The following is a 14,035-nucleotide window of genomic DNA, read 5'->3' as shown; positions in this document are numbered from 1 at the left end:
GAAAACTCCAAATTGCTGTATGTTTCACTGTTAGGGAGCGTTCCGGGACCAGCGGGCTCTGGTGCCCAAGATATCCAGCAGCGGGTAGATTACTCCCCTCTGGAGCATCGGGCAGTGGGAACCGCAGACTGGGCATTGTGGCACCGCCAGACACGGTGCGCCACGTGCTTCTAAACCTGCCCTGCGTCTTTCATCCTCCTCTGCTCTTCCAACAGTGTCTCAACGGGTCGCGATGGCCTCTTCTTGAGCCTACAAGTCCTGACTGACATACGCAGATCTGCTAGAGCACTGTCTCCAAGCAGTGTGTACAAAGTTGCCATGTCGCAGTTCTGAAGTTACGGGTGTGCAATATTGTGTATTTTTTCACACAGTTTTGCAAAATGCAATGAAGGTTTCGCAAAATTATGCAAAATTACACTATCAAAGGAAAATGCGGTTTGCTGGTATCTCGTACGATTTATTTAGGCGAGAAAATCTCCACATAAAAACGTGATGTGAGATTCTGTTTGTGTCCTTGCTTGAATTTTTTACTGCTTAATATCAATTTACTGTATGCTACCATATTTCGTTATGATTATATACTTGTCTTCTGTGATGCTATCCTGTACTTCAGGCTGTTTAGCAACTAATATTTTTCATATGAATGTGTTTCACATCATGTTTATACACATTTTGTGAATTTTGATTTTCTCTAGCTCTGTAATTGTTATAATCTAATTTGTACTTTATAACAATGTACCAGTCAAAGAAAGTCAACCTTTTGTCTGGTGAGTGCTCTGAAACCCAACTTGCGGGAGTTCGTACTTTATAAGGCAACACCTAAATAAATAAATAAATAACGGGAGACTGGTTCGAGCAGAACATTTCTCTCAGCTAATCACTTTCAGTAGATACCAGTATCATGCTGGTATCTTTCAACACTTTTCAAGCAAGGTGAACATACATTTTCAAAAGAGTTACACACAAACTGTAAAGCACCATTTTGTGAAATTTTGGCAATTTTGCTTAACATGAAATTTAGGACTTTCACAGATTTTGCCTTTGTAATTAAAATTGTACCCAATCCTATTTGCAATCTTTTTCTTTAGAGAAATGTACCTGATTCTCATGAATAATACAATTATTACTCAAAAGTGGGGAAGCTCCGTCTAGTTTAAAAATCACAGTTATACTGTTTAGTCGCAAGGTAACATCGCATCCCTTTTCAGCACTAGCTATCCTTCGAGTGGAAATAATGCCCATTTGCATGGAAAAACTATAACAAGGTGCAGACCTTGGAAAAGGAGGAAACTCTGGACAACGGGTATCCCAATAAGACTTTGCTGGCATTATAAAATCTTTGCACACACCTTACCCAACTGGACATCCGTAAATGTTGGGCCAGAGTGCCCGCTTAGTTGGACACTTCTTTTGGGTGGCCCAGACCCTGCAAGCTGAAGTGAATTTCTTGAATTTTCAGAGCACCACCCTGGAGAGGAGGAGGTGCGGTCACGTGACTAACAGCTGAGACAGAGCTTGGTGTCAATGGAAAACTCTTCTATAGCAGGAGAACAATGCTAAATCCAAAGGAGAATGCCAAATTCTTTCCTCCATACTATGGCACTGGGGAACGAAGCTCCGCCAGTCCTGTCAGGGTTACACGCACACATCTCTCCAGAATTATAAACTTGTGCAAACTGTACTTTAAGAACATTCATCACACTGTCTCACATGCTTTCATGGGGTTCACATGCTAAAAGTCCCTGGGTTCACCAATAGTCCATCTTTGAGTGTAATTGCTTTGCAATTATTGTCAATACATGACATGGATGTAGGATCATTAATCATGTTTGGGAGGTGTCGGCCTTTGAGGGACCCAATTACATACAAGCAACCTGATTTACTAAGCTGCTCTCTGCTGATGACGCGCTAAACCCAGAAACACGTGTCCAGAGATACACAGCACTTGCTGCACCTACTAAAGTGAAAGGCCTTAGATTACTTTTATCAATTCAAAACAAATTTGACTGCATTTACCATGATTTATTAGGGCTAACTTTTTTGCTGGAGTGCGAGGCAGTGTGCTCCCTTTTTTTGTTCCAACATACTAGGGGTCCCTAACCAAGAACTGAGACATTATTCTGAACGTTTATTGAAATAACAGAAACCAAACAGCGGGTGTTCATTTGCATACTCAAAGCTTCTCAATCTGCTTTTATTCTGAAATTAAATCCCCAAGCAGAGACCAGAAAAGTTGACTTTATAGTGTGCAAATGACCATGGAACATATGTCCATTTTTTCTGCACATTACAGTTGATAGTCGTTCCTATGTCGTGTAATGCCAACACATAAATGACTTAAATATGACTGTACTGTATTGCCATCATATGTCGTTTTTTAGAATTGTGCATTGTAAAATTCCATTAAAGTCCCGAGGAAAAACCCATCTTTTGAGACATTTCCATCACATGACAAGTACTTGCTCAAAGCTTCTAAAACATGACTGTGCCATAAACATAAGAGGACGGATCAGAAAGGAGGTGAAACATAAACAATTGTGAAAGGAGAATACTTTTGTACATTTCAAGGAAAAAAATACAATTTCCTGGTGTGCGATCATAAAACAATGCTCAACTTTTATTTTGAAAAAAGAAAAAAAGACATAGCTTACAAATTAATTAAAAGTGATCCTTAGAAGTGGGCCAAGCCTTCTCCCAATGTCAGCAAGATTCAGGATTAGTGGATACCTGGAGACTAACCCACCCGCATTCACGTGATTACTTTTTCTTTTCCAGGCCGCATGACTTACATGTCCACCTAGACATGTTTCTATGCTCCCCTGACATAAATAACTCGGTCTCCCACTCGGAGTGCCTGGCCTGAACGGTGTCTAATCATGATCCTATGCTCCTTCGTTTAGACTGGACGCCTTCCAGAACATCTATTCCCATTTGGCACCTGACACCTGGAACCCTTGAAGATCAGATACCTTGAGAAGATATCAGGCTTAATATAGAGCAGTACTGTAGACAATGAGGGTACGGCCTCCTCTCCCTAAGTGGAGTGGGACGTCTTCAATGTAGTGTTAAGGGGACATTGCATGGCTGCGTCGGTGGGCATGAGGGACACCTTGCTGAGGGAGATGTTGATGGCAGAGGGTGAGCTCCGCCAACTAGAACTACAATGGCCGGGAGACCAGACCCTTCAGCAGATCCTTCTCGATAAAAGAGAAGAGATGGCAGTTAAAGTCGAAAGACTCTGTAGTTTTGATTACAGGGGATATATGAGTGTACTTATATGAAGCAAGACAGTGCTGGCTTCCTGTTAGTATGGTTAGCTAATCTGGTTAAGCGGGGGGTCTCTTATTTTAGAAGTAGACTTGGATGAGAGGGGGGTCAAGAAACTAGCCAGAAGGGAATAAATTATTGTTTTCTCCGGTACTATATGAAGCTTTACACGAGCAAAGGCCATCATAACGAGGTCTGATACAAGACTATCTAGCTCCACTGGCTCTCCCCCATTTTAATGCAGAGGAGGCTGAGGTACTGGGAGGAAACGCTACTCAGCAGAAAATTAAGGGGGCCATCAATGGCATGGGGGCGAACACCAGAGATAGACAAATTTCCAATAGAGCTATATGCCACCACCTAGACCTTCTGGCTCCCAGGGTGGAAAAGTTGTACAATGCAGCCTGGTCCTCAGGTAGCTTGTCCACTTCCACTTAGGAAGCTATGATTGTGCCCTTACTGATGAATGGAAAATGCCCTAATGACTACCAAGCATATTGTCCACTCTTACTGCTCAAAGTGGACTATAATATACTGAGCAAGATCCTAGTGGTCCAACTGCTCCCTTACATGACCAGATTAGTCTATGCGTACCAGGCTGGCTTCATTCCTGGCTGCAACATGACCCTCAATATTAGATGCCTCCTGTTGATCCTAGAACATAGGGACCTTCCTCGAGAATATGCTGGGATTCTCACTGTTGACATAGAGAAGGCCTTTTGATAGCTTGGAATGGGGTTACTTGTATAAGGTAATGAGGTGCACGCAGCTAAGGGGTGGGTTCCTGGCTTGGACCAGATTGTTTAATAGGGACCAAAACCACCAGAGTCTCTACGTGCAAAGTTATATCCAGTAGTTACCAAGTTTGAGTGAGGAACTCAGCAGGGTTGCCCATCGTCCCTGTTGCTCTTCATCATGTCCACGGAACCCCTGGCCACTAGGGTGAAATCAGGGTTGCACTACCAAGGCCTGAATATAAATGGGCACAGGCACAGGATAGCCCTCTATGCTGATGACCTTATTTTGCTGATGGATACAAGCAACAATCTATCTGGTGCAAGGACCATGCGAGAAGGCTTTGGGGAACAATCTGGCCTTATAGTAAGCTGGCAGAAATCCTTTCTGTTCCCAAATGGTCTGGACGGTACCCCACCAGAGTCACTAGGGCCCTTGCAGTAGATCCCCAGAAGGCAGTCTTCCTTGGGAGTTAACATATATCATGACCACATCGATATGTTAGAGGAGAATGTGAGCAGAGCCATTAGATCCCTCAAATAAAGTCTGGAATTTTGGAGAACGCTGCCATACTCAGTGATGGGGAGGATAGTGTTACTGAAGATGTTTTCCCTGCACAGTTTGCTTTATTTGTTTGGCACCCTCCTGGTGTGGATACCTAGGGTGATGTTCAAAGAGCTAAATTCCTTTCTGGTTACCTGTATCTGGGATGCGGCTTGCAAAAGAGTGGCATTGTCTATACTGCAACATCTTATAACAGAGGGAGGATTAATGGCACCAGACCTTGAGGCATATTACCTAGTAACTCAGCTGCAGTGGTTTGTAAGGTGGCTACCGGCCCGTCAGCACTCTGGCGGGAATCTTAGTCCATTTGCGCCTGAGCTCTCAGATCTAGTAAAAACGCTACTGAGGGATAATCGCCATCCGTCCCTGGATAGGGGGGAATTCCGGGTAATCACCAAATGCTGGAGCCGATGTCTGGGCAAATCCCACACTTGGAGCCGCTACTCCCCTGACTTGCCTATTACTGTGATGCAAGAACTCCCCCATGGGTAATACCGGGTAGGTCTGGAGGAATAGAACGATGTGGGGGAACACAACTCTGGGCCAGCTTTAGAGTGCTGGGGAGTTGCTCCAGTTCGAAGACTTTCAGGCACAATTAGATTTTCCGCAGGGACATTTCCTTTTGCACAGAGCAGTTACCACAACAATTAGGAAACATTGGCACATGGAATCTTTGGAACCTCAGACCCACAGAGGCAGCCACTACGTGGCCCTTTTATCCAGCTCCATTAAGGTAGTAACCTATTTATAACGGATCATTGGGGTGGATCTACGGACCTTCTAGAGAAGTTACAGGACAATTAGAAGGGAGACATGGGGACACTGATTTCAGTGGTGGCTTCGGCCTCCATTCTGGACAGAATCCCCCGAATGTATAGAAACACTCACTTTAAATTGACTAATTTCTACATTTTACACTGGGTTTATCTAATTCTGGAGCATGTCCAACATTACTTCCAAGTTGAAGACGCGGCCTGCCCTAGATGTGGTGAGAGGGGAGCAGACCTCACCACATGCTGTGGTCATGCCACTGCTTGCTCTCCTACTGGGAAGGAATTGCGGAGACGCTGGCAACCGTGTTAAGGAAAGAAGTCCCATGCACACCAGGGTGTTGCCTCTTAACTTGGTACCCACACACGTCCAAAAATAAAATCACTAGTAAATTTCAAGATCTAGCATTTCTCATGGCAAAGAGATAAATTATGAGGAATTGGAAATCTACTGGGGGACCCAGCATACTGAACTGGAGGAAAGAGCTTGAAAAGTGGGTGGCACGCAAGGGCAGGGTGCTGATGCAGAAGGCCAAGAGTGGTATAGGCACTTTGGAACTGGTCGGAGCGTGGGAGACACTTGTTGCAGATTTTCAACACTCTGAGACAGATGAATGAGAGGCTGTGCTTAAGCCCGAAACACACCATAAAATAGATTAGCCACCATTTCTTCATTAGATATCTGTGCCCGGCCGCCCCACCCCCTTAACCGACACCTGCTTTACAGCATACTTAGATGAAACTGGATTCCACCCGGGAGCCCTGGCAGATCACTTATCACACCATACTGAACTTATCATGGTCAGACAGATTGGGGGAGTGAAGTGGGAAGTTTTCTTTTCTCTCTGTGGATTCAATTACAAAGGAATTTTTGTTCTATATTACCTGGCTTTCATGCTGCTTGATATCTAATCTCTGAAGTGAACATAGCTGTTATATCTGCTATGGTAACGCCTGCACAGTGAGTAATGTTCTAGAGAATATTGGGGAGCATTTTATGTACCCATGAAATACAGTAAAATGGGTTAAAAAAACAAAGTGATCCTAGATAGAAGTCATTGTGTGTGGTAATAGGTCTTATGCAAGGTTGGGAAAGCATCATTGTAATCAAGCAATAGTTTATCAAGACATACTTGATAGGCAGGACCATACAGGACAGTAAGCATAATCTTTTCTCGTTCTGGGTTGGCTTGTGAAGGCTAAAGGGAACTGAGTCCTAACATGGCCTTTGAATGAGGTCAATAAGTTAGTCCACCTACCTTGCGCTTGAGCTGCTGAACTGTGCGAGTACCCAAGTGCCAGTAGTGCTGTCTCCACTAGCTGATTGAAGAGAACGTCCCGCCTCACCAGAACAAATTCTGCATGCTCCTCCCGGCCATCATAATCCAGCGACGTGTCCATCTGCTCCACCACGCAGAAGATTGGAATCATCAAACCTGGTTCCATATCAAAATAATAAAAACAAAAAATTCCCATAAAGAAACGAATGTGGGATGAGACAGAAGCAAAAGTCTCTGGGAGCAAGGATACAATCAATGATTCAAAGCGTTTCACACCATTGGGATTCAGTTTAAAATATTGACAGTGTATATTGGGTCCACTATAAACAGTCTCGTCCTTCAACACTATTGGTTCCAAGAGAAGAATTTGTTTCTGGTGTGCACCATAGAAATGTCACTTTATGGCTACAACATACATCCTTAGAAAAGAACAATGCAGGTCATGCAGTGCTTTGGTACAATTATTACCATATATTAGCAAGGAAAGTGTGCAAGGATCAAAGAAGAAAATTAAACCTTAAATTAGAGTTGTGCAAGGCAGGAAATCTGCTAAAAAGAGGCAGAAGCCCCACCCACCATTTCAAAGTCCATTCATGTCAATGGCTCTGACATGACTCACATGCTATGAACTGAAACCGCTACTATCTGCTCCACCAGCTTGTGAAATGAACGATTGGGTCATAAAAGGCTGGAGAGGAGGAAAAAGAAGATCAAGTGGATAACTGAAAACTCCCCATTTCTAAGCAAGCTCTAAAACAGTCACCCAGAGGAGATCTCTGAAAGAAGATCGCCGATTCCCCATATATGCAAATTAACTTTGTATGGTCTGTCTGAGCTGTAAAAGCACAATATATATGGCACTCAGGTGCATAGCATTCACACCTCCTCTTGTATGACTAAACACCCATCAAGGTGCAGGATGAACCCAGTGGTTTCCCACTGCAGCAGATCAACTTCGGTCTAGTAGGTGAGAATCCTGTGATTCAACCTTTTCATTTGGGTAAAATTCTACCCAATAAAATATATGAGGGCAAATAAAAGATGCACAGTCTGCATGCACCAAGCATGCTTCAACAACCTCTAAACTAGGGAATCCATGCCCGCAAAAAAGGAGCCAGTTGAAATTTAATGAATTGTTAAATGAGAACGACACATCTTGTCTTACATACCAGCCTCGGAGAAGTATTGGTAGCGACAAACTCGGCAGAAACACTTCAAGCATTCCTGGTGTCCCACTAGAGAAGTAATCTGCAGTCCCAATAGGCAATTATAGAGAACCACAGGTGGCAATAGGAATGAAGATTTTAAAAGAATGGCGAGCTAAGCCGAGAAATGGATATGGGGGTTGAAAATTATACTTCAGAGGAACACCAGAAATTCCCAAGATAAGTACTCAATGGGAGTTCCAGGTTTCCATTCCCCAGTCCTGCCAAGGCCAATGATAAATGGAAATGTGGGTGCATTTCTTGGATATGTTAGGGTAGCCTGGTCCAGAAACTGACCTCAGTTACGAGTGCCTTGAAAAATAAGGATCTCTGCTCAACACCTGTTTGCGCAGTAATCCCAATTACAAGTGGTGACATATTTAATTTACCCTGCAATTACTGGGTATGATAAAGATCACATAATTAAATTATCCCCTCATACAATTTCGCTGGTCAGACCTGCTGGAATTTAAAGTGGGGAAAATACCTCTTAAATGTAGGGGCATGCAGATTTTGATGGTTTAAGCAGAACAATCTGCATGGTATGCCCCATTTTTTAGGGCTAAACTCATGGCAGCTAGGCACTCCTTAAATTCCAAAATCCTTTCAGAGTTTATCAGGTGCGATATATGTATTGCATGTCTCCTGGGAAACTTGTAATGGAGGCCTCAGCTGTTTTCTTTTATGCAGGTCAAATTCAGCAGTAGAGAGCAATTTGATGCTTAAGGATTCATGCATGGTTCATGCTGGTACAGGGAACACACTGTAGAAAGTTGAAGAGCAACAATAAACCTCCAGTTGAGGGACGTTCATCCCAGGAGCTCGGCTGGCTGCAAGGTTGCTGGTTACAATCAGCAGTGTCCCTGTGTCAGTTCTGCTGAGTTGCAAGAGCTTTTCTTTGACCAGCCAGAAGGGCTCCCATGCACAAGACAAGGCATGACCACCAAGGGTTGACTAGGTTTTCCGGAATTTACTGTGATGTGGTTTGTGAATAAGTAAAAAGCTCATAGCATGGGGAACTGCTTGTGAAGGCTAGAAAGGCGTTGTCCTGCTTGACTGCTACTGAATTGTGACCCATCTTCCAATAGGTCTGAAGAAATGTTCTACGTTTTTGGATTAAACCATTTTACCTCTCAGTAGCAATAAATACAGATCGTGGAAAACTCGTAGTTGAGGTTTGGTATCTACAGGCAAATGCCTACATCACTCTCGTATACATAGCAGAGCACAGTGCTTTGAGCAGCCAGGTTCTCAGCTACTAAGACAACTCAGCGCAGCTCCCAGGCTACTTTTCTATATTGTAAACTCAGTAGGTACTGACCATTCAGCTTTTTGGTAGTAGGCTGTTGCAGCAGGCAGGAGGTTTGCAGTAGGTGTGCAATTCGTAGCCTGTCGGAGCAGGTTGAGTATGTAAATGCAAGTAAGCAGTTATTAAAAAACAGTAACTAAATGTTGATTTCGTGGTTAAGGAAATCCACATGTATTTATTGTATCTAAGTGCGTCTACCTGGAGTGTGGTCGCAGCTTCTATGTTTGCATGGATTAATGTGTCTGAAACTGGAGTGCGAGGAAGGGTGTGCATACATTGGTGTGAAGGGGATCATTCGATACCATGTACATCTTGAATTATGCATTTCACAATATATAGTTCAGTATAAGACCATTATTCCTACCAGTTATGCTAATTTCCATGATGATATTCCCTCTTTTATTAGGCCATACTGAGGTTTCAGAAAGAGTTTCACAAGTATTCTTGTATATATTTGGCTACCCCCAGATATAAGCTCGTTTTAGACAATATTCTGGCTGAATTATTTCATGCGCTGGTTTTAATATGATCATAAACAAGATTCCCCCTAGGGCATACCGGGCCACATTCATACTACGGTAGTAGTCTTTTCAAGTGGGAAAGGGTAGTAATACGTTTAAAGTAACCAGAAGACTGAGGAAATTATACAGGCCTCAGTCCTCGGTGGAGGTCAAACACAAAGTGTAGAATAAACAAAAGGTTTAAGGATCACTCCAGGGCAGATGGGATTCCTACAATAGAAATAATAATAGTGATAATCATAATAATTATAGTTTAAGGCAAGTCAGACTGTAGATAATAACTAGGTTTCTATATAGACCTTGCTCTCATAGTTGTGGTGTTAAACAAGTCTGTGCATAACAGCTGTTACTTCAGCCTAATACAATGGTACTCATTTTAGCTGCCTCTAAATTATTAAATATTAATAACGCATTAGGGTACCCACTGACAGAATCAAACCGAGGTAAATAATTTAATATCAACAACATTGTTTCCTCTGGACGAAATGTGTTTCATGCATCTTGAACCAAGTGTGAAAATCATTGAATGAATAAACTAGACAGCGTAGTGTTTTTTACAATATATTGATCATTCTTCCTGCTATAATCATAGATTCATGAATAAAAGTAGTGCTCACGCACTTGTGCAATAATAGTAAAATAAAGAATGAAAGAAAACAAAAGGTGTTTACAGACCCTATTAAAAACAAGGACGAAAATATACCTTTAACAAATGTCCCAGCAATACAGGGTGTTCAGTATGATTTGCATTTTTTTTATCTTCTATAGACATTTCAGCCCTAAATAGTTATTATCTATGGGTCATCACCAAGAGCAGGGAACAGTGTGGATCAAAACTGCTTGAGACATCAGTAGGTATAAAAAGTGATTCCAAACAGATCTCATCAAAGTGATATAATATGAAATATTAATATTGAAGGCAAAAGTCCCTGATCATCATCATGGTGCTATGCATCCTGGAAACACTTGTGACTTCTTTGTGGGCTGGATAGAGTCCCATTGTTCCGTAGTCCTGATGATGATCTACAAACGTTTAAAAAATCAGGGTTGAAACGAGCATCACTAGCTTGCTGTCAAATGATTAGACTGGTCGCAGCTTACAGTCTGAGAGCCTCTTTCTCTGCGGAGGAGCCAGCCTCTGCCCATATATGGCTGAACCTGTCTCTGCATAGACTCAAGTGAAGATACAAATGGGTATTTCATTCGATTTTTCTGAGGCACGATGTTCCATGGATAAGTAATGTTCATCCTGGCCTAGCCACTTCTTGATCCCATATCCTCACTATAGCTTTATTCTTCCCACTTGGGAGAACATCACAGCACAATTGCAAAGTCAGGTATGGTCCACAGCATTTAATTAGGATCTATTTGGTTTATGTTCTGCATTACAAATCTGCAGGTGCCCTTTAAGTGATCTTGTTAGTACCTCAACTGTGCCAAAGATGGTGTCTTTATGTGCCGTGTCTTCAGTAGGGAACTAGGATAGTGGTGTAAATAAAAAATAAAAAACATTGATTACTACATTTTGTTTACAGAAATGTCACCTCAATGGAGTTAATAATACAAAATCTACCCTCTAGAGGAGCGATATTTTTGTAAACAATATTTAGGCTAAGATATTTATGTCAAACTATATTTTTGTTATTGATATTTTGACATACAATTGCATCGTCATTACATTTAGCATAAATAAGAGTTGTTGGACTTCGCCTTTTCTGCAGGGTCGTCCCCAACCATTTTGCCTTCACTTTTTTGCTGAATTACTTTCTGTTGACCCTATAATTCTATGCACTTTACCACTGCTAACTGCTTGTGCTCTCTCCTTAAAAAGTGATAGGCTGGCTTATATCCAATTGGCATTTAATTTACATATAAGTCTGTAGCAAAGTGGCACTACATGTGCCCAGGGCCGGTAAATTCAATGCTACTAGTGTGCCTGCAGCACTGATTGTGACACCCACTTAAGTAGCCTTTAAACATGTCTCGGGTCTGCCATTGCAGCCTTTGTGTGCAATTTTCAAACTGCCATTTCAACCTGGCAAAGTAAAGTTTTTGTCAGGCCCAAACCTTCCTTTCTAACACATATTAGTCACCGCTAGGGTAGGCCCTAGACAGCCCAGAGGGCTGTGTGCAATGTATTTAAAAGGCCAGACATGTACTTTTGAGTCTTGCATGTCCTGGTAGTGAAAAACTCCTAGATGTATTTTTCACTACTACAAGGGCTCTCTCTCTCATAGGATAACATTGCAGTAACCTTATTACATTTTATAAGTGTAATTTTCAAATGGGAACAGCTAATCAGTTCATGTCTGGTGTGTCAGGAATTAGAATTTAAATTCCTAACTTATGGTGAAGTCTCATTTTGAAATTGCCATTTTTAAAAAGTTGTCATTTTCTTGCCTTAGCCATTTGGTGCCTGTCTCTGGCTCACATGACTGGGTGAAGTTGACAGTCAGGCTTTGTGTATTACTCCTAGACAACCACACACAAAGGTAAGCTGAGGTGTGACTGAATGGGCCATCACTAGCAGGATGGGAGGAAGGAGCTGGGACCTAACCCCACTTACACTTGAATAGGATGTGCCCTGCCCCCAAATAAAGGGTTGCATACACCCTGTAGTTAGTCTGGAGCCAAAGCATAGGAGACAGAGCATCTATGCACTTCAAATGCATGTCTCTATAAGCTCCTCCCCACTTCCACGGCACAGCTGCGTCTAAATAATGGACCTAAAAAACACCAACTCTTTAGTGAACTTCTGAATGTGTGGATATTCTGCTAGGAAGAAGGACTGCTGTTCTGCTACAAGGATTGTCACTCTACTGGACTGTTGCTCTAAAGGAACTGCTACCCTGCTGTGCTGACCTGCTGTCCTCTTGCCTGGGGAAGATGAACTTGACCTGCAACTTTACTGTGAACCCAGGTCCCTGGAGTGACTCTAAGGCCTAGTCTGCTGGCCTCCTGGTCTGAGCCTCAGGGACATAAAAGGCTCCCCAAAAAGCTCATGTACCCAGCTGCGATGGGTTCCTGGCCCCCCAGTGGTGCATTTCACGTCCTGGACCCTTGGTGTGACTCCGAACGGGCCTGTTGGCACCAAGAGCGTGCCTCTCACACCAAAAATCAGCATGAGCCTCCACCAGCCTGTCGCTTCACACTGCAGCATCGACAACTACTGGGGAACTGCCAATGTGAGCCCCTGCCTACCCATCTGCGATTCCCGGTCTGCTCTTCGGGCTACACCAACAGCCTCCACCGATGCTCTCCATCTTTCTCACGGTCATCTCCAATGGGAGCAGGACTCTTGGCACAGCACTTGAGAAGGTAAAACTTCAATGGGATTAATATAGGACTGTATCCGACCTGTGCTCCATTGCGGTCGGTCTGAACTTTTGACTTTGATCCAGTCCAACATCATCAGATAGACGCAGTGGGTGGTCTGTTCTTTTAGGCATGATTTTACATTTTATTTTTAAAAATTCATAACTCCGGTTCTACTGGTTGGATTTTTGGCATTTATATCTTGTGTTTTTAGATATTAAATGTTGTTTTATTTTTCTAAATTGGTGAGGGATGTTTTTGCTTGGTGATTTCACAGTTTTACTGTTTGAAGTGTTGCACAAATGCTTTACAAACTTAAGCCTGACTGCTCTGTGCCAAGCTACTAGAGGGCTGAGCATAGGTTAATTGGGGGTTTGCTTGTGCCTTACTCTGACAAGTATTGTGGTTGCTGCTTGGCCAGCTGTTACACCCCAGTCAACCAGTACCCACATTTCTCACAAGAGGCATTGATATTTTAATCTTAGTTGTTTCCAATATAATTGTCATTCTTTTCTTTCATATTTTGTAGTGTTAATCTTTAATTATTTTCCTGAAATTTCATAATATTTTGTCCATCCCTTCGAGAAATTAAGTAATCAATAAAAACAAATATTTTTCTATGGGGAGCCACTGTTCTATTGAAGAGCTATTGTTTGCACACTGGAGAGCATCTGATATATAGGACAGGCTGTGAGAGCACATGTGGAACTTATCAAAATGTATCAATTACTAAAAGCTGGGGGCTAAGACCCTGTGAGAGTACATTTTCAATGCAGTCATTGTACTGTGTGTACCAGAACTGGTAACTTAAAGTGCTCCTCAGTTAATGATATGAAATGGAGAGTAACCATTATTATAATTTGCAGTAGTAACAACATTACCCAATGTATTGAATAGGCATGTGGTCTCAGATATATTGGTAAGATGACACAAGATATCTGCCATCACATCTTGCAATACAAATATAGAATTAGATGTGGCCTTTTCAACATTACAAAAATCCCAGTTTTAGATGTATGATTGGTTTGTGGTTGATGTTTTTCAAGCTTCTGAGAGTAGTACAAATGTG

General features: G+C 42.4%; 1 protein-coding gene across 2 annotated transcripts in view; it reads right to left on the bottom strand.

The window, feature by feature from the left end:
* SATB2 (SATB homeobox 2) overlaps positions 1-14,035 on the bottom strand; it is a 329,978-nt gene that overhangs the window by 248,220 nt on the left and 67,723 nt on the right. For both annotated transcript variants that reach the window (XM_069225756.1, XM_069225755.1), the window contains exon 3: positions 6,596-6,772. In XM_069225756.1, the coding sequence (XP_069081857.1) occupies positions 6,596-6,772 (177 nt within the window). The remainder of the gene's footprint in view (positions 1-6,595; positions 6,773-14,035) is intronic.

Source organism: Pleurodeles waltl, chromosome 3_1 (assembly GCF_031143425.1).
Source record: "Pleurodeles waltl isolate 20211129_DDA chromosome 3_1, aPleWal1.hap1.20221129, whole genome shotgun sequence".
Lineage (NCBI taxonomy): Eukaryota > Metazoa > Chordata > Amphibia > Caudata > Salamandridae > Pleurodeles > Pleurodeles waltl.
This window is presented reverse-complemented; position numbering and strand designations above follow the sequence as displayed.